The following is a 23,664-nucleotide window of genomic DNA, read 5'->3' as shown; positions in this document are numbered from 1 at the left end:
CTAATATTCAAATGCCACCCATCCTACCCAGATAAAATGCCACTTCTCCCAGGAAGTCTTTCCTTTTCTCTTTTGCGCTTTGATATTTAGCTGCACTTTCCTCGTGGCAACTTTTGCTCATTTAGGAGGCACCTGGGCAGCCAATAAGTTCTCCCCAGACAAGGAAAAACACCCCCATCTGTGGCCCACCCCAATCCCTAGCCCTCAGGCGGGAATCCGGGACAGGCGCAGCAAATGATGTGGGATCACTGCCTGAAATGAACTGACACACAAGGCACCGGCAGAACCACTGTACCCAACAGTAGCCCCGAGGTCCGAGGGCCAGGAATTGTCAGGGCAGGGGGGGACTGTTCAGAGTACGGAAAGCGACTGGCCTAACTCGCAGGACAACGGCAGCGACGCAAAGAAGCGACGAAAAAGCTGCGGCCGCCATCCCGCCCGCTGCACCCCTGACGTTCGCCTCGGCCTCCGATTGGCTGTTTCTCGCCCCAGCCCCGCCTAAAGGCTTCCCGCGTGATCCTCTGGCCGCAGCGGGATTGGTTGTCCCGCGAGAGCCGCGTTGGGCTGTGGGATGCGGGCCCCTCAGCGAGGCTGAGAAGAGTGGGGAACCCAAAGCCGGCGTCGCTGGCGGCCAGAAGCCCGAGAACCCAGCTCCTGTCGTCCTCCGCAGGCCGGGACAGGCCTCCTGGGAGAGTCTAGGGCGCAGGAGGTTTAGGAGTTCGGAAAGCGGACTGCGAACGCCCGCTTGGGGGTTTGGTTTGAGCCCTGGCTCCGGCCTTACTCCTGTTTCCCCGCAAGGATGGCTTCAGCCTTTCCTGAGGTTGGTGGGGTTTGGAACTTATCATTATTACAATCTTCTTAGTTTTGGGGGTCTACTGTGTGTAAGCATTGGTTGTCCTGCGCCGGGAGCTGGGGGGAATGAGGGCTTGGAGATGCTTGAGGTATGTTCCTTACCAACGTGAACTGTTGGAGGTAAATCGGCTTTACAAGGTGCGCTGATGCTTTTATAGTCTAGGAGCTTAGACTTAGTAGGGAGGGTCGCTCGGTGGCTAAATTAAACACTCACTTATTGATCTCCCTCCTATGTACCAGGCACCGTTCTGAGTGCAGTGTCTGCAAAGGTCAGTAAAACATAGACCCGATTCTTTAGGAACTCAGTGTGATAGGGCTGGGAGGAGAAAGGGCGAAAACGTGAACTGGTGAATAGTGGGCGTGTGATGCGTGCTGTGGTGGAAGAAAGTGCTGCAGGAGTCAGAGGAGGGGATGACTGAGGGAGTTGGGAACACTTGAGAGATGGTGACATTTGCGTAGTTGTGAAAGTGTAATTAGGCGTCTCCCCATTGAAAGAGGTGGGGAAGGCACTGCAGGTGGAGCAAAGTGCACCTTCTGTGTATGGCCGGAGCACATGGAGGGCTTGCCCAGGGCTGAAGATGAAGCTGATAGGTAGATAGGATTTAGACTTCTAAAGATCTTGAATTCCATGTTAGGATGTCTTTCTGGATCTTAAAATACAGAATGAAATAAGTACCACAAAGTAAGTACTAATGTGCTCCCATAATTCAGAGGAAGGACAGATAATTTCCTGTTGGATTGATAGGGAAAGGCTTCATGCAAAAAGTGACGTTTTGGAGGGTCACAAACTGGAGAGCCAGGACCAAAGTACAGGAAAGGTTTCTACAGAGGGGAAGAAGGACTTTCTAGATGGGAGGCACAAGCTCAATGAGAGCAGGTTTGAGGACTAAGGAATAGTCTGGGTTGGTTAGAATCAAAGGTACATTTTAGGGTTATGGTGTGTGTTAAGGATAAATTTGGTCAGTTTTAAATATCTTGAATGCCAAGCAAAGTAGTTTGAACTTTATTTTCTGGACCATAGGGAGCAATTGAATGCCTGTGAGTAATGACATAATCACACCTTCACATTTTAAGGTTAGTACGTGTGTAATATTCAGAGTACATTGGATGGGAGAGAAACTGGAGGCAGGAGACCCATTGAAACAGCAGTACTGTCTGCTAAATGGAACATGGGCTTTAAAGTTAGGCATTCATTGGTTCAGAGCTTGGCTCTGCTCATGAGTTTCATGATTTTAGGCAGAATTATTTAAATTATTAAGCTCTCTCAGCCTCTGTTTCCACATTTCTAACGTGTACCTATTTCCCCTGTAGAGGATGATGAGCTACAAGGGTCAAGCACAGCCCTTGTGTAACAGGTGCTTCGTAAGTTAGCTTCCCTCTCTTCATGGAGCTTAGTTGTTGAATGTTGAACACAGACCAACAGCTGCCAATTTTTGACTATGGAGTTTCAGTCTATTGACATTTATAGATGGCTGAAGGAAGTATATGGTGGCTCCAGAATTGTTATTTAGATACTGACAATATCACGTCGAAGGTCTGGAGAGGGTGACTTTATGATTCCAGTACTTTTCCATGTCAGCGATAGTATACCGCAGAAGGTGTTGTTTGGAATAAATGAAATGCAGTCAGCTTTCTTACTCAATTTAGCCATGGCTTCCCTTATTAGTAAATATAAGAGTAGGAGCCTGGAAGTAAATGAAACTAAACCTTTTATTTAGCTGTTAGTGGAAAAATGTAAGTCTGGTCATCAGACCTGAGTCCTGTTTCCAGCTCTGCTGTTAAATTTGCTGTTGACCTTTGGCAAATCACAGCTTCTCTGGATTCTTGGATTCTTAAGATCAAGATTCTGGTATAAAATGTTTATGGCTACACTTTGCCTTTGTTGGCAGCAGAATTATAAATCGAACTGTATGTTAAATGAACTGGAGTTTACTTTATAAAGAAATTTAGTAGAAAACCTTTTCTAAAGGTTTTGCTTTAGAACTAGGGTGTAAATCCCTTTATAAACATCCCTGAGATTTCTATCATGCGTTTGGGCTCATTAGGAAAAAAAAATGCGTTTGAACAGTAAATGCTTCTCCACTCTCCTCTGTGCTTCAAAAACAAAAACCCTGAAAAACAGTTTAAGTTTGCGTTTCATATAGCAGAGTTGCTTAAAAGAAAGCATAGTGGAAAATAAAATATTGATTAAACACCCATGGTTTGGCTGGCCGGTTAACTCAGTTGGTTAGAGCATGGTGCTGACAACACCAAGGTCTAGGGTTCAGTCCCTGTACTGGCTAGATACCACCCCCACCCCCGCAAAAAACAAGGAACACAAGAAAACCCATGGTGAAAACTCATCTAAAAAGAAGCCTTTATTTTTTCAGAAGCAAGCCTAAGTTTTCTTGGTTGAGAAAATAGGGCACTGGGCTGCAATGATGAGTGAAGTATAGTCTGACCTGGTATTGCCATCACTTCAGTGTTGGCTTTGACCAGGGTATGATCCCTTAATCTTCTCTCTGAGCTGATTCTGGTTGTGGTTTTTCCACACAGGTGTGTTCTTACGTATTTGGATATGGTTTTATTATGTACAAGAAAATTTCTTTGATATTCTTTGAATTACTGATACTTTCATGTTTTCCTTCTTAGGTTGAAGTGAAAAATCTGGCTTTGAAATCTCCATGGAAGACTACGTCATTTCAGTCTTGAATTTGATTCACTTCTCATACTGACTTCTTATTGTATTAAAAATATGTTAATTAACTATGGTTTTTGTTTTGGTAAAAGCTTTGAGGTTTAACAAGGATTTTTAAAATATCCATTATACTCTTCTTATGGTATATAAAAGTTTTAATATTTTAAAACCCATAGGATATTCCATTTCATAATTTGTCTTTGTTGCCTTTGTGCTATCAGAGAATGTGCTTTGAATGGAGAAAATGAGGTAAAGTATCAGAAAACATCTACCTCAGCAGAGTCACTTACAAATATGTTTCTTTTTTTAACTCAGGTTTTCACCAGTCTGCCAATCCAGTTGCATAAATTCACCTACACAGACAACTTAAGTGTTTCTGTAGTATTTCTAATACAAGGTTTTTCATACAAGGCTGAATTCCTGCTGTTGGAGCAGAGGATTTTTGTTCCAACCATTGGATTAGCATAAAAAAGCAAACTTGATCAATACAAAAGTAGCTCAAAAAGTCAAAAGTGATCTGAATGAAAAATTTATTTTACCATCTCTAGTAATCTTTAAGTTTCCACATAATCATGGCAACATGGAAGAGTTCTTTGCCAGAAAATTATTCTTAAAATTTACTTAAATGTTTCATAGAAACTTTAGTAATATCCAGAATAATTCATGCCAGTTTAGCAAACTCTAACAGCAAACAGAAAGAGCTTATTAAAAGATCCTTTCTTTATAGTTAGATTAGTATTTTACCTCATCTCTTCATTGCTTGTTAGCTTTGCTTTTAAACTGAAATCTTCAGACTACTCTATACATAAACACTCAAACCCTATTTTCCTTTAACCAGTTTTCCGAGAAATACTTGTATATATGGCTCATAAAGTTATCTTTAAAAGTTGATAAACTATAGCAGACGTCACAACAAATGGATCACAGTATATGGAAGGAGGTGTTGTTTTTCTAAAGTATTTCTAAATATTTTTATAAAGAGCAGGTCAGCATTTCATATTGTTTGCAAACTGATAAAATTTCTACCTCACAGGCAGATACTTTCTTTTCTAAAGACCTGCTTCCCCCTCCCCACCCACTTTATGAGGTCTATCCCTGGCTTTTTCCTGAGAGATTTATACCTCTTATTCTTTAAGGAAAGGAACAGGCAAAGCTTCCATACTAACATCATCTTTTATCTACTTCCTTTACACTGGCCTTCACATCCTCTGCCAGTCCTGATTCTCCTGCTCTAATCTGATTGGTCAACTGTAAGTAGGGGTCTAGAGAGAAGGCTAAAAGTTTAGGATCAAATGGGTATCTCTTTTTAAAAGAAATCCATATAGTTGTTTAAAGTTCATATAGGTATGAATTGAGTCTGAGAAGTATCAGTGCTATGAACCATGCTGAAAACCAGCCCTGTGGCCTTATAGTGCATAAGATGTGAGATTAAGATGCTAATCCCTTTCAGTTCTCAGGGGAGTACAGTTTAATCAGATGTTGTACTTCTGTTGGATAACCTGTGATGGGACAAGCTTGGTGACTCCTCACATAGTTAAACACACAGCGATAACAAAACACATAGCCAGAGGTGGCAAGAACAGTATCATTCACCCGGGTTTTACGACACAGTGGGCACACAGTCTTCATTTTGGGTAACAAGGGAGAATCAGAGTTGTAGTCTAGATGTACAGGGGGTGGTGGACTAGGCAGGGCAGTCAGTGACTTGATGGTTTCCTGATTTTCAGATGAGTACCACCAGTCAAGGAACTGCAGGAAGAATACACCCACAGAAAGGCCAGTAGAGAGAGATAAGGCAGCACCTCCCACAGCTTTCTTCAGAGCTGACTTTATATTTTCAATTACACTGTTGGGAGAAGAAAACAAAGAGGCAAAGAGAGAAACTTTGTTTAGGTATAATCACAGGATGACTTACATAAATGCAGTTCTTACTCATACACTTTCCATTAGAATCACTGATTTGGGGATTGACTAGTTGCCAGATTGTCACCATCTCCTTAAGGATCTATTCTAAAAGATTCCTTCTTTCTGACTTAACAGTATTTTAGGAGTATAGAAGCTAAGCTTAGTTTTTAATAACGAGATTAGGGTTTTGTGTTTTGAGAAAGAAAGTTGTAGAAAATTTGTTTTTAAGTGGAAGATAGTGCATCCAGAAAAAAAAAAAAAAACGTAGCCGTATTGAGAAATATATATATTGAACTTGGAGAAGAACATAAACAGTAACTAGAAGTAGTACAGCACCATGGTTAAGAGCACAGTCTCTGGAACTGTACTAAACAGGTTTGAATCTCAGCTCTGCCACCTAGCTGTGTGGGCTTGGCAAGGTACTTTGCTGTTAGAATTTACTTTCCTCAACTGCTAAATGGAGTCAATGCATTTACTTCATTAGGTTGTGATGAGGATTGCGATAAGGTACATAAAGCAAACGCTTAGCTCCGGGCCTAGCACATAGCAAGTGTGCGCTAAAATGTACCTAGTATGATGAAGGTTACCAGGATAGCAGTCCTTGTTTTATGTACATAGGTAATAACTTTTCTATGATTTTACAAAATACTGCAAAGTGAACCGAGGGAGGTAAATTTCATAAAATGGGGATAAAATTTTAGAATTTATTAATCAAAGATTTTTTTGGAAATGTTAAGGCCTTACCTCCTGGCTGGTTGCTGCATCATGCTGGCTTCAGCTGGTCTGTCTGCCAGAGCTTGTATATCCTGAACTGTCAGTCGACCTAGCCGAACTCCAGCCAGCCTCAGCAGTGGTGAGTGATGCTGAGCTTTTCCTAGGATGTACTGAAGTTGTTGTACAAGAAACCACCCTTCCCAGGCCATGTTAACAAACGGGTAGGCTGCCAGGAAGGCTCTGTAAAATCGTTTCCAGTGGGAAGAAGGGGGATGAATAGAATATTCATCCTCTTCTCTCAGGCTATAAACCAGCTTCTCCAGCTTCACTTTCAGATAGGGAAGAAGAACCAGGAACATAAGTGATTTCCAAAGCTGCTTCTTTGGAAGACCAGCACTGGCCAATCTCTGAAACCTGTGAGTGTCCCCCATTACAATCCGCTTTAAGCCATAAAAATTTTCAGAAAAAGAGGCACTGGTTTTAGACAGATAATGCTGCTGAAGCAGAAGATCTAGCAGAGTAAAGATTTCATCAAACCACCTCCAAAAGAAGCCATAGTGGGCAGGGTTTGATTCTGCAAGAACCTGAAGCAAAATAAATCAATAAATGAAATTCATTGTTACACAGCTACTGTACCTTATATTTACATTGCCTTTTCCCCCTCTAAATTCTATACACTTTCGGCTTAAATAAGTCACTATTTCTGAGGTCTGTCCTAACCTTCCTGAAATGCTGGATATTCAGTACACAGAACCGAGACTAAATAACTGTTAAGTAGTGGGACACATATGCAAATTGGTTATTTCAAACCCTAGGCTGCCAAATAAACAAATGATTGATTTGGTTTTTACTAAGTTCCTAAAATCTCAGAGAATTAATAGCTTACCTTGACCACATGCTGAAGAGCAGGTCTCACTGCTGTCATTAAACTGTCCTGTGCTACCACCTCAAAGATGGATGGCTGGTCATCCGCCACAGAAGCAGTTGTGATGTGAGCCCCGTGCTCAGCCATAGTTTTCTGTGTGTATTGGGTTTCGCTTTCCCCACAAACTCTCTAGTAAGCATGAACTTTTGTTTGTTTTTATCAAATGGGTGCTCGGTCTTAAAAGGTAATCTTTCTGCAGGATACCCGCAACTCCAAACTCAGTTTTACGGACAAAATTGAACTGGGGAAAAAGACCTCTTCTGGAGGCGAAGAGAGGAGGCGGAGGGTAGGGGTCTCAAATTCAGGGGCTCAAGAACGAAGTTAACCCAGACGTGGGTGGAAGTGGTATGTAGGAAGAGAGTGACTTGTCAAATGCTGCACTTCACAGGGCAGAGCGTGACTATGAGGTACAGATATGGGCGAAGAGCGCTGTCCTCTCGCGCTGCAGTCCTGGAGCTGCGAACCAGGGACCCTCAATCTCGAGGGCTCAAAAGCCAGACGGCTCCAAGGAATCAGAAGTGCCAGTGCGTGCCCGGGACGCACGGACTGGCTCCCGTTGTTGGCTGTAAAGTACCCCGGCCCGCGCCCGTCCTTGCTCTCTGACCCCAGCGAGGTGAGAAGCACCCACGACCCCACGTTTGACGGGAGGTCTCCGCTTTATGACCGAAGCCGCACGCGGAAATAGAAGCCACCGGGACCACAGGGACGGCTGCCGGAAGAGAGGCGCTCTAGTCCCGAATGCGGCCCTGAAACCGGAACTGCGGAACTCTATGACTCTGTACGAACTTCCGCTTCCGCCCCCGCGGAAATTAAAGGGGGAGAGTTCGGGCTAGTTTGGGCGTTGGGTCCTCTGCTGGTTTCTTTTCCATTTTATTTTTTTGGCTGGGTCTGCATCGTATCCTCGGTGGAAAGCCACAGCTCCGATCCTCTCTCTGCAGAGGTCTTTTTGACAAGGTGTTTGGGACGCCGTGCCGATGTCTGGCTCCAGGAGCGGAGGCTCGGGCCCGCTGCTTAAGCATGTGGTCCCGTAGGCGATCGAGCTAGGGACCGAGGGAGAAAGGGTATCGGGAGATGGGAAGGCCCTTTTTGTACACGCGCGGCGAGGATGGTGGATAATTTATATTCTACTGCCTTCCGGAAAGAATTTGAAGCGACATAGGAGATAGAAGCCTTATCTTTATTGCCGTCAAATATAATAAAGAAAGATAATCAGGAATAAGAAAGGTTCCTGCTTGTTCCTCAGAACTTGGGAAGGTGAAACTTGCCATCTAAGCTGGTAGCTTAACTGTCTTTCAGGTTTGGTTACATTCAAACATACCTCTAGGCACTCGCTATACTAGACGGAAACGGTCCTATCCCTCGTACACAGTAGGATGTGTCACATTAGCGACGTGAATATGGTACTAAAGCGGGAGAATCCTGATGAATTCTAACGAGCATGAATTGGGGAGGCTTGCCGGAGGAGGTGCTTTTCAGTTTGTATACTCAAACTAATTTAATTTACAGTGTGTAAAGTGCATTTACATCGTATGCAGCTTTGCCTCGTTTTGAGTTGCTGGTAGAGGTTTATATTTGGATGAGAGTTCAACGTCTCTTCCCTCCCTCTAACCCCTCCCTCACCTCTGGGCTAAATAGCTAGAAATAGAAGGAATTATTCACTGCCCTAGAGAATCTTATGGTGTAAAAATAGATCATTGGTTTGCAAAATGAGAACCCTCAAAAACAAGATTTGTGTTTACAGTAGTTGTTTTGTTTCAGTAGGAGAGAAATAAAATCTTGCAAGTTACCCTTAATTATAGTTTTAAAAAGTGCTTTTTACTCTACAAAATACCTGTCAGGGAAAGTCATATTGATATAGGATTTCTACTTCACAGAGTTTTAAGGACTAGAGATAATGTATCTATATAAAGCACTTGGTACACATTAGGTGCTCAATCAATGGTAGCTATTATGTGCAAGGATTTCTTAAGTGAACAACAAAAATACAAAGTTGAGCAATATCACTAATTAAAACAAACAGGAAATTAGTTAAACATTTTTGTCAATTAGGGTTCCTTGGTTAAAAGCAGCAAACAGTCTAATTTAAACTAAAAAGGAATTTATTAGAACTCTGTGGAGTAGCTCACAAAATAAGAAAAGCCAGCCCTGAAAGCACAGGAACTACACAATCCTATTGGGTCTCTCTATCCAGAATTAGCAAACAGTTTGATCCAGGCCACATCGTCGCAATGAATGAGCTTCCACCAAATTCCATTTGTCTCCGTGCTCCTGATTTAAATTCCAACTGACTAGCTTGGTTCAATTTCCCCCTTCACTCTATTTCACTTTTAGCCAGAGGAGGGCAAGACATCTTGATTAATGATAGTCTTCTGAGGATACTCCAAAAGTAAACTGATGTTATTACATAAGGAGGAAAGGCAGTAAAAAATAGCATGTCAATTATTACATCTACAAATAATAAACACATCACAAATCCCACCCTCAGGAATTTAGTGTAATAAAGGAGATAAGACATAAATTGCACTCATTTTAAAAGGTATTAAAAGCCAGCAGATAGGTTAATACGGTATGAGTTTAGAGGAAGAAATAACTACCAGCGGGGAGAAATAAGGTAGTTCAAAGCAACTTATACAGAAGGCAAATATGTTGGCCCATGTAACCAAACAAATTCTAACCTCATGTTTTATTTCAGTGTCTCTCTGCCATTTTCTCTAATACAGTGATATAACCTGGTACCCCCTGTAGTCCATGTCATAGCAGATGTCCACTAAAAAAAGTTTTGTGAATTAGGTGGGCCTCAAAGGGTGAGTACATTTGGGGCAAGTCACAATAGTGGTGAAGGGCTTTCCAGGCTAAGGAAGCAGCAGAGAATAAATATGAAGAGGAAATTGTTTAATTTAACCCTACAGCTACGGAAAAAATAGTGGAGGGTATGTTGAAAAGTGATTTAGATGGATTATGGAGGGTCTTAAATGCTAATTTTAGAACTTACCTGTGGACATTCATTCAATAAATGTTGAGTATCTTCTGTGTGTCAGGCATTATGCTAGGTGCCGAATATAAAGTTGTACTGTAGTAAAAACACATGGTACCTGCCCTCATGGAATTTACAGTCTAGTTGAGGGGAGAGATAATGAACAAGTAAGTAAGTACATAATTTACAAGTTGAATAAGAGGGATGAGATGGGAGTGGCAGTGGGGGCTGGGAGGGCAGAACCTTTTACATTGGATAATCAAGGAATGCCCTTCTGAGATAACAATTAAACAGAAACCTATATTATGAGGAGCCAGCCATGTGAGAAGTTGGGGGAGAGAATATTAGGCAGGAGGAGCAGTTATTTTTTTTTTTTTTTTTTTTTTTTTTTTTTTAAAAGATGACCGGTAAGGGGATCTTAACCCTTGACTTGGTGTTGTCAGCACCACGCTCACCCAGTGAGCGAACCGGCCATCCGTATATGGGATCCGAACCCGGGGCCTTGGTGTTATCAGCACCGCACTCTCCCGAGTGAGCCACAGGCCGGCCCAAGGAGGAGCAGTTATTTGTGAAGGCCTGAAGGTGGGAAAGAGCTTAGTATATTTGAGGACTACTTTAGCTAGCAAAAGGTAAAATGATGAGGAAATGAAGAGTGACTGAAAGGCATAAAATGATGTTAGAGAGGTAGATGAGTCAAACTATGCAGGGACTCACAGGCCATGGGAAGAAGCCTGAAGTACAATGGGAAGAGAAAGAGATTTTGGAGTTATGTGCATATGGAACATAATTAAATCCATGGTATGGCTAAAGGGTTACTGTAGGGAAGATGTATGTGTATAGAAACAAACTTTAAAAAAAAATCCTTGCCATTCTCTCCCTCAAATACCATCCTACACCTGTTCTCTCTTCAGTCATACTTTCTATTTCCTCACCTCCAATTCATCCTCAAACTTCTGCAGCATAGATTTTGCCTTATATCTCTGCTGATGTTCTCAGCAATGACCTAAAAAATCTACGTGTTGCTAAATCCTGTGGATACTTTTCAGCCCCTCCCTCTTATAGCAACTAATATTGTTGACCACTTATTCATACGTTTATTTATTCAACATATATTAATCTTGGAGGGAGAAGAACTTCACCTCAGGGATAGAGTGAAGAGACTGGTATAGTATCTACTTTCATGGAATTCGACAAACATCCTAAAACATCATAGCTTCCTGCTTTTTCATCTACCTCTCTGACTACTTTTGAGTCCTCTTTGATTCTTGGTTTCCTCTGTTTCTGCCCCCAAGCTCTCTCACTCTCCACATTCTTCATGAGTAATGTTCATTCCTGCGGATTAAATTATTATCTGTATGCTGATGGCCCACAAAACTAATTCAATTCTAGATCATTCCTTATCTTTAGACACATATAGTCAACTACCACTTGGACTACTTCACTTAAACCCAACATGCATAAAAATGAACTCATCACCTCCCTCCCCTTTCCCAAATTTGTGCCATGTCATATCTTCCTATTTTGAATTACTAGTACTACCATTTATTCCTTGCCCAAGCCTAAAACATTGGCATCATCAGTTCTAGTGTCAGACTTCCCTGGTTCAAATCTTAATTCCACCACTAAACTTCCCTTCACCTCTGTAAAAGAAGGATAGTTAATACAGTAGTACCTATCTAGTTATCAGGTTGTGAGGATTTCAAAATATAATAAATGTAAATTACTTAGCAGAATAAATGACATAAAATAAATGCTCAATAAATATTAATTAGATTGTTATTAGTTGTCGAAACCATCATTCTGTGGCTAGATCATCTTAACAGCTTCCTAAGTGGTCTCACATTATACTATGAGTCCTTGATAATGGGGACCATATTTTATTTAGAGTTGGGACTCTAGCATAGTTCCTGATGCATACTAACCCTCAATAAATATTTGTTGAATTGGTAGAGGAGTAAGTAGATGGGTAGAAGTACCTAGAATGTACACAGTCACAAAAGTTAAAAAAAGGGGAGATCGATCAATACTTTCACCCAAAAGTGGAGGAGAGTGAGTCTGAAAAGCTTTTGGAATGATAGTTTATGAAAATAGCAATTATTTATTCATTTAAAAAAATATATATTTCTTACTGGCCAGCTGCCAAAAAAAAAAAAAAAAAAAAACCACACACACATATTTCTCTAGAGAAAGATTTGGAACATATGGAAAACATAAAGAAGATAACTATTTGTAATCCACCACCCAGGCAGAACCACTGTAATAGGGATGGGATGTGTACATCTCTGGATTTAGAGTTTTGTATCTTGTTGGTGTTTTTTTTTTTTTTTCCTCTTAACATCATCTCAAAGCATTTTTCTCTATCATTACATATTCTTTGAAAATGTTTCAAAAGCATTTTCCAATCACAGAAATAAATACATATTCACTGTAGAACATTTGAAAAATACAGAAAAATATTAGGACACTAAAACTGACAATCCAGCAATAACCACTTTTAACATTCTGCTGAATATTATTCTAGCTTTTTTTCTATACACATGCAGTCATACTGTATATACTGATTTGTATCCTTTTTTACTTAACATTTTATTTGGAATTTTCATGTCATAAAATATTCTTCCACATTATGCAGCTATCTGATCTACCATAAATATTTACATTTTCTCTTGTTTTACACCTGGCTCCAATTTCCCCAATTTTAACATTAGAGGAAATAGCAATGCATGAACATGTTATAAGAAATTTTTACGTACTTCTGATTACTTCTTTAACAATGCGATTTTAAAATACTTAGGGCCGGCCCGTGGCTCACTCGGGAGAGTGCTGATAACACCAAAGCCACGGGTTCGGGTCCTATGTAGGGATGGCCGGTTAGCACACTGGCTGAGCGTGGTGCTGACAACACCAAGTCAAGGGTTAAAGATCCCCTTACCGGTAATCTTTAAAAAAATAAAATTAAATAAAAATTAAATAAAATACTTAAATACTTTTCAATTCACAGAGTTGATGGGTAAAAATAAGGGGGAAAAAATCCATCCTTTGCCTCTCCAACCTCTCTCACACCCTCAAGTAAACCTTAGGAACAGCTAGTTTCATTTACCTCCATCAACCTTGTCCTCCGGTTCCAGACCCTGGAATCTAGGTCTTAGTCTCCGAAAGGAACTTCCTTTTGTGTAAACACACCTAATACATGCTGGGCATTTAACCTACTTTATCCCATGTAAGCTTCACAAGCCCTAGAGAGATATATCATGTCTTCGTTCCACATGGTTGAAGAAACGGGAAAAAACTGTCTCAGTCACATTCAAGGCAGGGATTCGAACTGAGATGTGATGCCGTCTCAACTTCTTTTCCTTGCACCACTCTATTCTAGCCCCACTACCCGAGTATAGTCCTGGGCTGGATCACCATCGTCCTCTCCTAAACCTGCCAGGGAAATTAGCTGAGGATTTTTTGGTTTTTAAGAAAGAAACAGGGTATTTCACCCGTTCTATGTTTAAGTTTCTCAAGGAATTCCTATGCGAGGAAAGAAACCCACAGAATGTCAGCTTGTTTAATATATCCCTTTGGATAGCCAACGAACATCCCCCGGGGAGGACCAGATCTCCAGGTCTTGCCCCACCTGGCGAAATCTCGCCGCCTTTCTGGTTTTACCGCGCACCCGGATGACGTTAGGCGGCGAGGTGCTCTGACGTCAGAGTTTCCTTTCCACCATCTTTGTCCCTGGCAAACCGGTTTTGCGCAGTGGCTTAGACCTAGAGAAAGAATCGTGACGGGTAGGAAACCATTACACCACCACCCGGGCTGTGCTCTCTTCCTGCTGCCGCCAACCCCGCCCTTGCCTCCGGTGAGTTCACGGCGGCCGACTTTGGGGTGTGTCCCTAATTGATTGGGGGGAAGAGGGAAGAGGAGAACCCGAGGCTGGGTAGGAGACGGGCGGAGCAGAGGAAGTCTTAGGAGCGTGAACGTTGAGCATGGAAGGAACCGTCGGGTGTGACCGTTGTGAGAAAAAGGGTTGGAGGAAAGGTCTCCGCAGCGTTGGCTGTGAGGGGGTGAGGGAGTCCCTCGGGTGTGGCAGCAGGGAGTTGGGAGCATCGGAGAGAAGATACGTCTCGAAGTCGGGGGTTTAGGTCCAGAGCCCAGGGGTGTGGCCAGTGGAGGCTGGAGGCCGAGGGGAGAACCAACGCTCTTCCCCGCTCGGCGTCGTTCACCGAGAGGCTTGGACGTGTCCGGCACGCAAAAGGGAAAAGGGATTCCCCTCGCCTGTCTCTCGTAACTTGAGGTTGAAACACCTCTCCCCAACCTCGTAATGGAGGAACATATCCCTCGAGGCTTGACCACCTGGGGAAAGAAGAGGAATTCCTGACACTTGGGGGAAGGGACGAAAAGCCTTCAGAATTGACCCGATGTGAGAGACGAGGAAGCAAGTGGGGGTAAACCTTAGCAGAAACGGTGTGGTTTGGGAAAGGCTATGGATTAAGCTGGAAGTAAAGAAACTGGAACTTCCTGTTCTTTACTATTTGAGTCCAAAGAATTTATTCATGCGATTTGTTTTCAGGCAGGCTTTTACTGTAGTCACTTGGCTGCTTCATTATGAAGCAGTATGGGTGAAGTGAATGAAGTGTGGATACTTCATTAAACTTTTGACTTTTAAAAAGAAAAATGTTTTTTTAACTGTCAAACCCTGTTATCGTAACCATTGTAGATTAAAAGAAAAAGTAAAGAAAACAAAAGAAGCTGAGAAAGGCAGAATGACTAAGAAGGCGGCCTCAATGAGGAACAATTTAAATTATTAATTACGTTCCTTGTATATTTCTCTTGCTTAGCCTTAGGGTACACTTACTAAGTAATAATAGAAAGCAGCAGATGAAGGATATGCAGCTGTACAAGAAAACGTGTAACGCATTCCAATGATGACTAAGCGTGGTGGTAAGGTGAGAACTGTTTGCAGGCAGGTATCTTTAACAGTTGAAACTCCAGAAAGGACAGTGTGTTCTGCAAACAGCATCACTGAAAGTTGGATGGTAAAATTAATATGAAGCTAACATCTTACTGGATTAAAAGACTCAAGGAAATCTAGTTCTTTCATCCTTTTTTTTCTTAAAAGATCCATATTTTAGAATATTATATTTTAGGCACAGGTTTGAACCAATCTAAACAAGGAATAGATAGGACATGTTTGAGCTTCTTTCTTTCTGTGTAATATTAACAAATTATTTGTAGTCTGTCATATTTAAATAGAAATCACAGGTAATTTTAGCTTTTAAGGGTCTTGTGATTTCTTATGAGCTAATTGATACCTGAAGATGTTATTGTCTTTGCATTATTATTGAATATTTGATTAGAAATGAACTTAGCACCTCTCACCCTTGTAATAAAAGGTTACTGTAATGACTTTTCTACTTAATAATTTGGTAACTTTGGCCAGTTTTTCACTATGGGACTGAACTGTGTAAAGCCCAACTTTATGTGAAAAGAAGGGCTTAGTGTGTGGCCTCACCAACTCTAGTGTAGCTGCCATTTCCCAAAGAGCCATTTGAAATTAAGACCCTATTAACTTTTCTCTGACCTTATTCTACTCAAACTATTAATCTTATTTTGCCGTTCAGTTGGGGATCTGGAAGGAGGAAGGAGTAGAAGGAGAGGAGGGACTTTCAACCTGTATTTGGTAGAAACTAGGTTATGTTAAATCTATCTCTATAATCCTGTGCCGGGAGGGCTTCTCTGAAATGTAGTGACATCACACTCTGGGCTAGGACAAGTAAGAGTGATTGTGTGCTTTTAACTGTGGCAGCTTTGTTGTTTAACAGTGTCCCTATGCCGTACCTTAAGTCCTCAGAAAAGCCATTCGCTTGTTTGGTTTGATCCTAAAAAGGTAGTTCAAATTCTGTCATGGCTTTGCCTCTTTCTGGGGCTCTCCTGAAGAAACAATTTTTTTTTTTCTCCCGGAGCAGCTTGATTTTTGAGGCACTTTAGCAAATTTTTTTTTTTTTTCTTCAGCTCCTTCTTGTCTGCTTTTTCTGAGGCTTTTATTGCAGACATCAGTTTTCCCCATCCTATATTTTGGGGAATCTGGCTATGTCCATATCTGCCATGCAATTAAATGTATCTCATTAATATATATATATGTGTGTGTATGTGTGTGTGTAATCTTTTGAGGTGTAATTCACATAAATTAGCCATTTTAAGGTGAAGTGGCATTTAGTACATTCACAGTGTTGTGCAGCTACCATCTCTTCTCATTTCTTTTTGTTTAGACTATTTTCCTTTTTGTTGTTGTTTTTGGCAGCTGGCTGGTATGGGGATCTGAACCCTTGACCTTGGTGTTAAGGTCACCACATTCCAACCAAGTGAGCTAACCAGCCAGCCCTATTTTCATTTTTCTTGGGAGTTTCTTTTCACTTAAAGCAAGAACCAACTTGGCACAATGTTTCTCTGCCAATATCGATAGGGAATATTTCATTGCTATTGTTTACTGCAGTGTCAATTAAGACAGTAATATGTTTAATCCCTTCTCTTTAGAGCAGGATTCTTAATTTAGGACCTATGTCATGGGTTTCTAAAGGTAATTGACCCTCCTTTCCCTGAATTTTTGTAAGTGGGAACATTATTCTTTGGTTAAGAACACTTAATGCTCACAGTGAACAGGACAGAAATTTATTCCTTGACATTGAAATTTGTTATGAGAGATAATAAAATGTGTAGGCTACTAATAATGCATGACTTAAGACTAGGTTAATTTAATGTTTAACAGAATGTGTTGAAAATTCCTGCTAGAAATTTAATGTGTGTGTATGTGAATGAGAGCTTTAGAAAACAACAGTTTTCATATACTTTTTCGAAAAAACTGGGTGAGAATTTCCAGAAAGATTTTGCTTTTAAGTCTTAAGTAAGTTTTAAGTTTTGATGATCCCTTAAGACTTGGAATGGCATAATAACATCCTAGATGGACTGTAATTTACTTGAGCTATAGCCCTCCTGTCAGGCTGTAGTAGGCACTTCTGTATCCTGGTTTTTCTGTTTGTATATGTAAGTTCATAGATAACTTCAATTTATTCAGGTCTTTTATATGGATTCCTTTCTTCATTTGCCTGCTTCACATTTAGTTTGCGTGGTAAATGGATTAAATGATTATAACATTCTTTGAATTTTTGCTAGAAAGGCGTTATTCCCTGTTTAAGGGAGGCCTCTGTTAAGATTAATTTTTTAATTATAACATTAAATATCTGTATTCTATAATGGTATTTGTGGATTCTAGCTCACTTCTTTTAACAAGGTAATTCAGTGAAATTTTGGTATGACCTAAAGAACTATTGTATTAGGATCAAGACTATAAATAGTAAGTAGCTGGTTGGAAAGATAGCAGATAAGCCTAATTTCCATTAGATTGTCCAAGTAGCACATTTTGTTTAATTAATTAATTTATTTTCTTGTTACTTTTATTTTTAAATTTATTTTCCTTTTTTTTTTTTTTTTAAACTTTTTTTTCAGGATCCGAACCCGTGGCCTTGGTGTTATCAGCACTGCACTCTCCCGAGTGAACCACGGGCTGGCCCTTATTTTCCTTTTTTTAATTTTATTTTTTAATTTATCAATATACAGTGTAGTTGATTTTTTTGTCCCTTTACCAATTCTCCTTTTCCCCCTCCTCCTCCCCCCAATTCAAGTAGCTCATTTTAGAGATCAGATTTGAACCAGACCTTTTTTTATTATTTTATGTTATCTGGCTCTTTTTCCTTTTATTTAATTATGTTGATTTATTTGGTGCTTAGGTCTTTTCTCCCAGATCTATATTTGTTTTTGTTTGCGAAATGTGTTATCACTAAAGTTTGACAGATATGTTATCACTCACGTTGTATTGACCTGACAGTGATGGGCAGGTCAGGAGATGTCTTATCTTGAAATTGTTAATAAGTATTGTTAATGATGGTGATAAGGAAGAAGATACTCATTTTTGAGTGCAGAAAGAATATTATTTAAAGAAAAATTTAATATATTTAGAGAAGTCAAGTATATTGGACGAAGTCCTAGGGTTTCTCAGATCAGAAAACGTCTCATCATTTGGCGAGAAATGTGACCAGTCTGCCATGGTTTTGTTTTTACTGGTAGAGCCATGTCTCAGCTGGATTAATTCTCCTGGGAATTGGAACAAAAGAGTTAAGGTTGAGGCTAGATCCATGTTCTTTTGAGTTTTAACCGGTTCTGATTCTTTTTATACTCAAGTGTGACTAAACAAATATCTCAGTCTTTTGCCTTGATTTAACTGTAAAATGATATTATTTATTTTGGGGGAAAACTGTTGGGCTAAACGTAGATTATTTGAAATATGAAAACCACAATTTAAAAAAAATCCATGTGTAAGGCATGTTTGCTTCTGTGAAACAATATTGTCCTACTAATTGAGACTTTTTTTCCTCCAGAAGATTCCTTTTATTGAAAATTGCATGTAATGTTTGATAGGTTGGCAGAATTATTTTCTCTTTTGACCTTACACTGGTTTAGAATATATGCTTTGGAGTGACTACATCTGGAGTCAGGGAAGTAACTAGATTTTCCTAAATGGACAGTAATGATCTTTCAAAACAAATGAACTTTACTTTATCTTAAATGTTTGAGTGACTAACTGAAGATATATTTATAAAAAAGTCTAACTTTAGCTCTTGAAGACTTTGAGGAGATAATTGTGGATAAAATCACAAATCTGTAATAGGTTCATATTATCATCCAATTGCATTTGGCCTTTAGATTTTGTCCCTATTTAACTCCTTGAAGCAGAAGTTACGTTCTTAATTTTCTCTGCATCCCTTGAATCACCAGTGGTGGTAGTAAGGAAGAAGATAACTCACTTTTGAATACAGAAATTCTTAAATATAAATGTTCTTAATTAATTGGATGTTCTTAAAATTAATCAGGTACCTTGCTGGGTACGTATAACCTGGATAAAGGAATTCTTTTCTCTTGCTATAGGTGCACATTAAAGATCCCAAATCATGACTGACTCCAAGTACTTCACAACCAATAAAAAAGGTAAGTTTGAAAACTTGATCAAATTTTTGAGATTTTTAAAAAGTTTTAGTGTGAGAATGTCCCAGGTAGAATGTTTCTGATGTGTTCCTGCGGACATGCATGTCATGGACAATCTCAGTGGAAATCTACTACTTCTACGGATACATGTCTTTGAATAAGTTATTAAAGTGTAGATTTTTAAAGCTACGATGTGATGCACATCATTTTGACTTGAAGGTTCTGTTTTAGTGAAAGGAAATGACTCTTCTTTGCTATTTGAAAACAACATTGATCCATTGAAGATTGATAGCTCTGAGGAGGGCAAAAGAAGAAGCATATTTATTTTCTTTTAATTTTTACTGGGAAACAATATTTTTATTACAAAGAATACATTTAATTGCAATAAAGATATATAAAAAGTAAAAATGAAAGTTCTCCCCTTCCTATTTCCAAGGGGAACTCGGTGTGTATCCTCAGTATTTTTGTATGTATGTAAGTGCATACATTAATACTTATGATTTTTAAAAATTGTTCTTTTTTTCTTTTTTTTGGCAGCTGGCCATTACGGGGATCCAAACCTGTGACCTTGGCATTAAAAGGCTGTGCTCTAACCAGCTGAGCTAATCAGCCAGCCCTAAAAATTTTGTCTTTAGTGAAAAAGGGGTAATACAAAACAATGCATAGAAATGTGGTGTTTTTATATTCCTCCATATAGATCTACCTTGTTCTTTGTCTAGACATCTATTTCAAATGGGGAACTTCTAAAGTTGGTTTTTAGGTCATAGACTGTGAATACTTGAGTAGCTTTGAATTTATTAGCCTCAGCATCTTTACGATCAGTAATATAATGCTTGTGTTTATGTAAGAGTGTGGGCCTAGGAACTAAGGATTCTTCTTGGGATACTCTAACCTTCTATCTTTTGTAAAATTGTTCCTAAATAAAATAGCTCATTTCTAGAGGTGTGGAGGGCCCTCCCATCCAAAACAGACCAGTCTAGCTCTTCTCAGCCAATTGTGCCCTTAGCCAATTTGTTCCTCAGAATCAGAATTCTGTGCTTTTGTATTCAGCAGTACTTATATCTACTGAAGTATTTTGGACATGACATCAGCTACCATTCCTCTTTTGTTCTGCAGCAACTTGGCTTGCTTTTCAAATGTACCATTTCTCCTCTCCTCTAGTAGCTGAAATATGACAACTTCTTTGCCCCAGAATTTGTCTTTCTGTTTGCCTTATAACGTTTACTGGCTTGATTATCTCCAAGTTTAGCTGAGTTTGGTCTTGAAAAACACTCTGCAGAGTCCTACCTTCATTTATTCATTCCATTCATTTAGTAAATATTTATTGAGTATCTACTATGTATGAGTCCCATTTTCTTAACACCCTAACGTTGGTCGAGTTTCTGATTAAATATCCTGATTTCCTCCAAGTCAGAGTAGGTGTATAGGATTCCTAGTACCCAGATCTTGGTTTCTAGATAGCATTTCTCACTGAAAGGAACCAGGACTCCTTGGAGAAATGACTGATTCCAGGGCTGGGGCTAGGAAAGTATAAGATGAACATGAATATCTTGTGCCAGATAGTAAGGAAGTGCTCAAAAAAATGATGGGATATGTCAAGGAGCAACATAGCTTGAAGGGGCTCCCACTGGCCAAATTTGGAGTAATTTGAGCAACAAAAAAGTGATCATAGTAATGGCTTATAATCTACTGAATAATAAACAAATGAGTGCATGTGTATGTATATGAGAATACTTCGAAAAGTTCGTGGGAAATGGAATTCAAAGATAATACGAATCTTTCCACGAACTTTTTGAAGACTCCTCATATATGTGAGTGTGTGTGTATATACACACATACATATACATATATACATATATACATACACACATATACACATACAGTCGACCTTCCATAGCTGCAGGTTCAATTGACTGCAGATCAAAAATATTTGGGGAAAAAACAATACAACAATAAAAAAAAATACAAATAAAAAACAACTACATATTTACATAGCATTTACATTGTATTAGGTATTATAAGTAATTTAGAGATGATTTAAAGTAAGGGAGGATGGGCATAGGTAATATGCAAATACAGTGCCATTTTATATAAGGGATGTGAGCATCTGAGTTTTTTTTTTTTTTTTTTTTTTTTTTTTTTGTGGCAGCTGCCCAGTGCAGAGATTCGAACTCTTGACTTTGGTGTTATCAGCACCACACTCTACCTATTGAGCTAACCAGCCTGCCCACCATTCATGATTTTGGTATGGGGATTGTTCTGGAATCAATCCCCCATGGATACCAGGGGACAACTATACATGCATAAATCATAGTAATAATTTAGGGAAGAGTCATAAATGAATGCTAAAACTAGCAGGTGAAAGTTTGATGAGGAACAGGGTATTTACATAGTCTCAAAGTATCTTCACAAATTAATTGCAAAGGGAAAAATATTTTACAATGTCAAAATCTGGCATTTTTCATCTTAATCAAATATTCATTGTTAACAATAATATGACAAGCCAACATCATTTTTTTCTCTTGATGTGATACACTGAAAACATACCATCATTTATAAGTTAGCTTGCCAAAAATGCATAACCTCAATGTAATCATGAGGGAACACCCATGAAAAACTGAGCATATTCTATAGAATAACTAGTCTGTACGTTAAAAAGATGTCATCATGAAGGCAAAGGAACTGTTTCAGAATAAAGGAGACTAAAGAGATGTGTCAATAAATGTAATAATCCTGAACTGGATCCTGGCCCAGAAGTGGGAATGGGATGGGAATTAAGTTGCCATAAAGGACATTATTGACATCTTTGAATACAGTCTATAGATTAAATGATAATGATGAATCAATGTTAAATTTCTTGATTTTGGTCATTGTATTATGGTTATATGAGGTAATTTCCTTGTTCTTAGAAAACAGATACTGAGGGCCGAGCCCGTGGCGCACTCGGGAGAGTGCGGCGCTGGGAGCGCGGCGATGCTCCCGCTGTGGGTTCGGATCCTATATAGGAATGGCCGGCGCACTCACTGGCTAAGTGCCGGTCACGAAAAAGACAAAAAAAAAAAAAAAAAAAGAAAACACATACTGATGTATTTCAGGGCTAAAGAGGTATGATGTCTGCAGCTGATTGTTAAATAGTATAGGAAAAATATGTAAATATGTAGAGAGAAAGATAAAGCAAATGTGGCAAAATGTTAACAACTAGGGAGTCTTACAACTTTAAGACTGGAATTATTGAAAAAAAAAAAAAAAGAAAAAAAAGGAGGGCACACCCCAGGTCTGCAGTGGCCTGGAGCGAGCAAGGAGCACCAGAGCATATTCCAGAAAGCTCAGTCTGTCCTGTTCTATCATTGGAGTTAGGTAGAGGTAAACACATTTTTTTGCTATTATACAAAAACCTCCATAGTGATGTTGCTTAATTATACCAACTACTAGTCAGTGGCTTTCAACACTGGCTACAATTGGAATTGCCCAGGGAACTTTAAAACAATACTGATGCCTGGGTCCCAACGCTAGATAACTGATTTTAGTAGCCTGAGATATGGTCTGGGTGTGGGGATTTTATAAGCTTCCCAGATTATTTTAATGTGTAGCCAAGACTGAGAATCATTGCCAGCTGCTGCCAATGCTTGGTTGGTTTGATTAGGGGAAATAGGAGGGACAAAAGATAAGAATTTAATAAAGTTGTAGTATATATCATTTACTTTGCCTCTCTTAGTCCCCTTCTTTGCCTTCTCCCAACTTTTTCCTCCCTATTATTATTACTTATACCTCACAACAAAAGTCATTAGCTCCTTGCCATTCTTTTTCAGCTTTTTCTGATTTTCTTGTCATTTGGAAATGTATTTATTTATTCTTTCTTCAGTTAACATCTCATGTGCTTTGATGGCCAACGTAATCTATAAGGACATAAAGGATATAACTTAAAATCTCGCTTAACACTTCAAACCTTCTCTTGTAAGGGGTCCTGGTGACCTTTTTAAATTCAGGCATTGATAACAAATTTGAAACTTACAGATTGAATCACTGGTAGATAAATACCACATTAAAGGGAATGGATAGGCTGTGTTCCCTTTGCTTCCTGCAACGCCTACCAGAACTGTCACTAAAACATATTCTTTAAATTTATGCTATTGGAATTGGAATAATTTCAGTTACATCCTGTTTTGATTCTGCAAATCCTGCTGCTATTCACAGTTCATCTTTCTGAAACCCTGCTGTTTGTCCTTTATTGTTCCCAGAAGTAAATGATGGGAACCCTAAGAGCTGGATTTGGCAGCATAGTACCTGGTGAAGAGGAGAATGACTCTTTAAAGGGCCCAGCTTTTCTGGCTGTGCTATTTTTGCAGCTGTTGATTTTGTAACAACCTTTTTGCCTTGTTGGCGATAGATATTGATGAAAAGCTTTTTTAGTGCTCAGTTTCTGTGTGTGTTACCAATTCCATCCTTTCTATTTAAGGGGCTTCAGGCACATCACAGAGTGTGCTGTCTCCACTATTTCTATACTTGTGAATGAGGTCTTGTTAATATGAACATCAAGAACAGTCTTTTTTTCCCCCTTCTTTTCTTTCTGATATTAGTTTATTAACATTTATT

The 23,664-nt window shown here is 39.5% G+C and overlaps 2 protein-coding genes, 1 long non-coding RNA gene and 1 other non-coding gene across 5 annotated transcripts in view; 3 read left to right on the top strand and 1 right to left on the bottom strand.

Annotated features, from left to right (window-relative positions):
* The first annotated feature begins 559 nt into the window (after positions 1 to 559).
* Positions 560 to 3,598, top strand: LOC134389442 (uncharacterized). The gene is made up of 2 exons (XR_010024703.1): positions 560 to 820; positions 3,484 to 3,598. It is a non-coding gene; the product is annotated as an uncharacterized LOC134389442 (long non-coding RNA).
* On the top strand, positions 3,265 to 3,361 carry LOC134389835 (Z30 small nucleolar RNA). Its single transcript, XR_010024796.1, has one exon. It is a non-coding gene; the product is annotated as a Z30 small nucleolar RNA (small nucleolar RNA).
* Positions 3,599 to 4,072: 474 nt separating the features above from the next.
* Positions 4,073 to 7,775, bottom strand: PEX12 (peroxisomal biogenesis factor 12). Its single transcript, XM_063112156.1, has 3 exons — positions 7,035 to 7,775; positions 6,179 to 6,732; positions 4,073 to 5,375 (listed from the first exon to the last, which is right to left on the bottom strand). The coding sequence occupies exons 1-3, from the start codon at positions 7,158 to 7,160 to the stop codon at positions 4,976 to 4,978; spliced, it is 1,080 nt and encodes a 359-aa protein (XP_062968226.1). The 5' UTR covers positions 7,161 to 7,775; the 3' UTR covers positions 4,073 to 4,975.
* Positions 7,776 to 13,768: 5,993 nt separating this feature from the next.
* AP2B1 (adaptor related protein complex 2 subunit beta 1) overlaps positions 13,769 to 23,664 on the top strand; it is a 114,766-nt gene continuing 104,870 nt past the window's right edge. For both annotated transcript variants that reach the window (XM_063109357.1, XM_063109356.1), the window contains exons 1-2: positions 13,769 to 13,894; positions 19,015 to 19,074. In XM_063109357.1, coding sequence (XP_062965427.1) covers positions 19,038 to 19,074 — 37 coding nt within the window. In that variant the 5' untranslated portion in view covers positions 13,769 to 13,894; positions 19,015 to 19,037. The remainder of the gene's footprint in view (positions 13,895 to 19,014; positions 19,075 to 23,664) is intronic.

This window comes from Cynocephalus volans, chromosome 10 (genome assembly GCF_027409185.1).
Source record: "Cynocephalus volans isolate mCynVol1 chromosome 10, mCynVol1.pri, whole genome shotgun sequence".
NCBI classification, from domain to species: Eukaryota; Metazoa; Chordata; class Mammalia; order Dermoptera; family Cynocephalidae; genus Cynocephalus; species Cynocephalus volans.
This window is presented reverse-complemented; position numbering and strand designations above follow the sequence as displayed.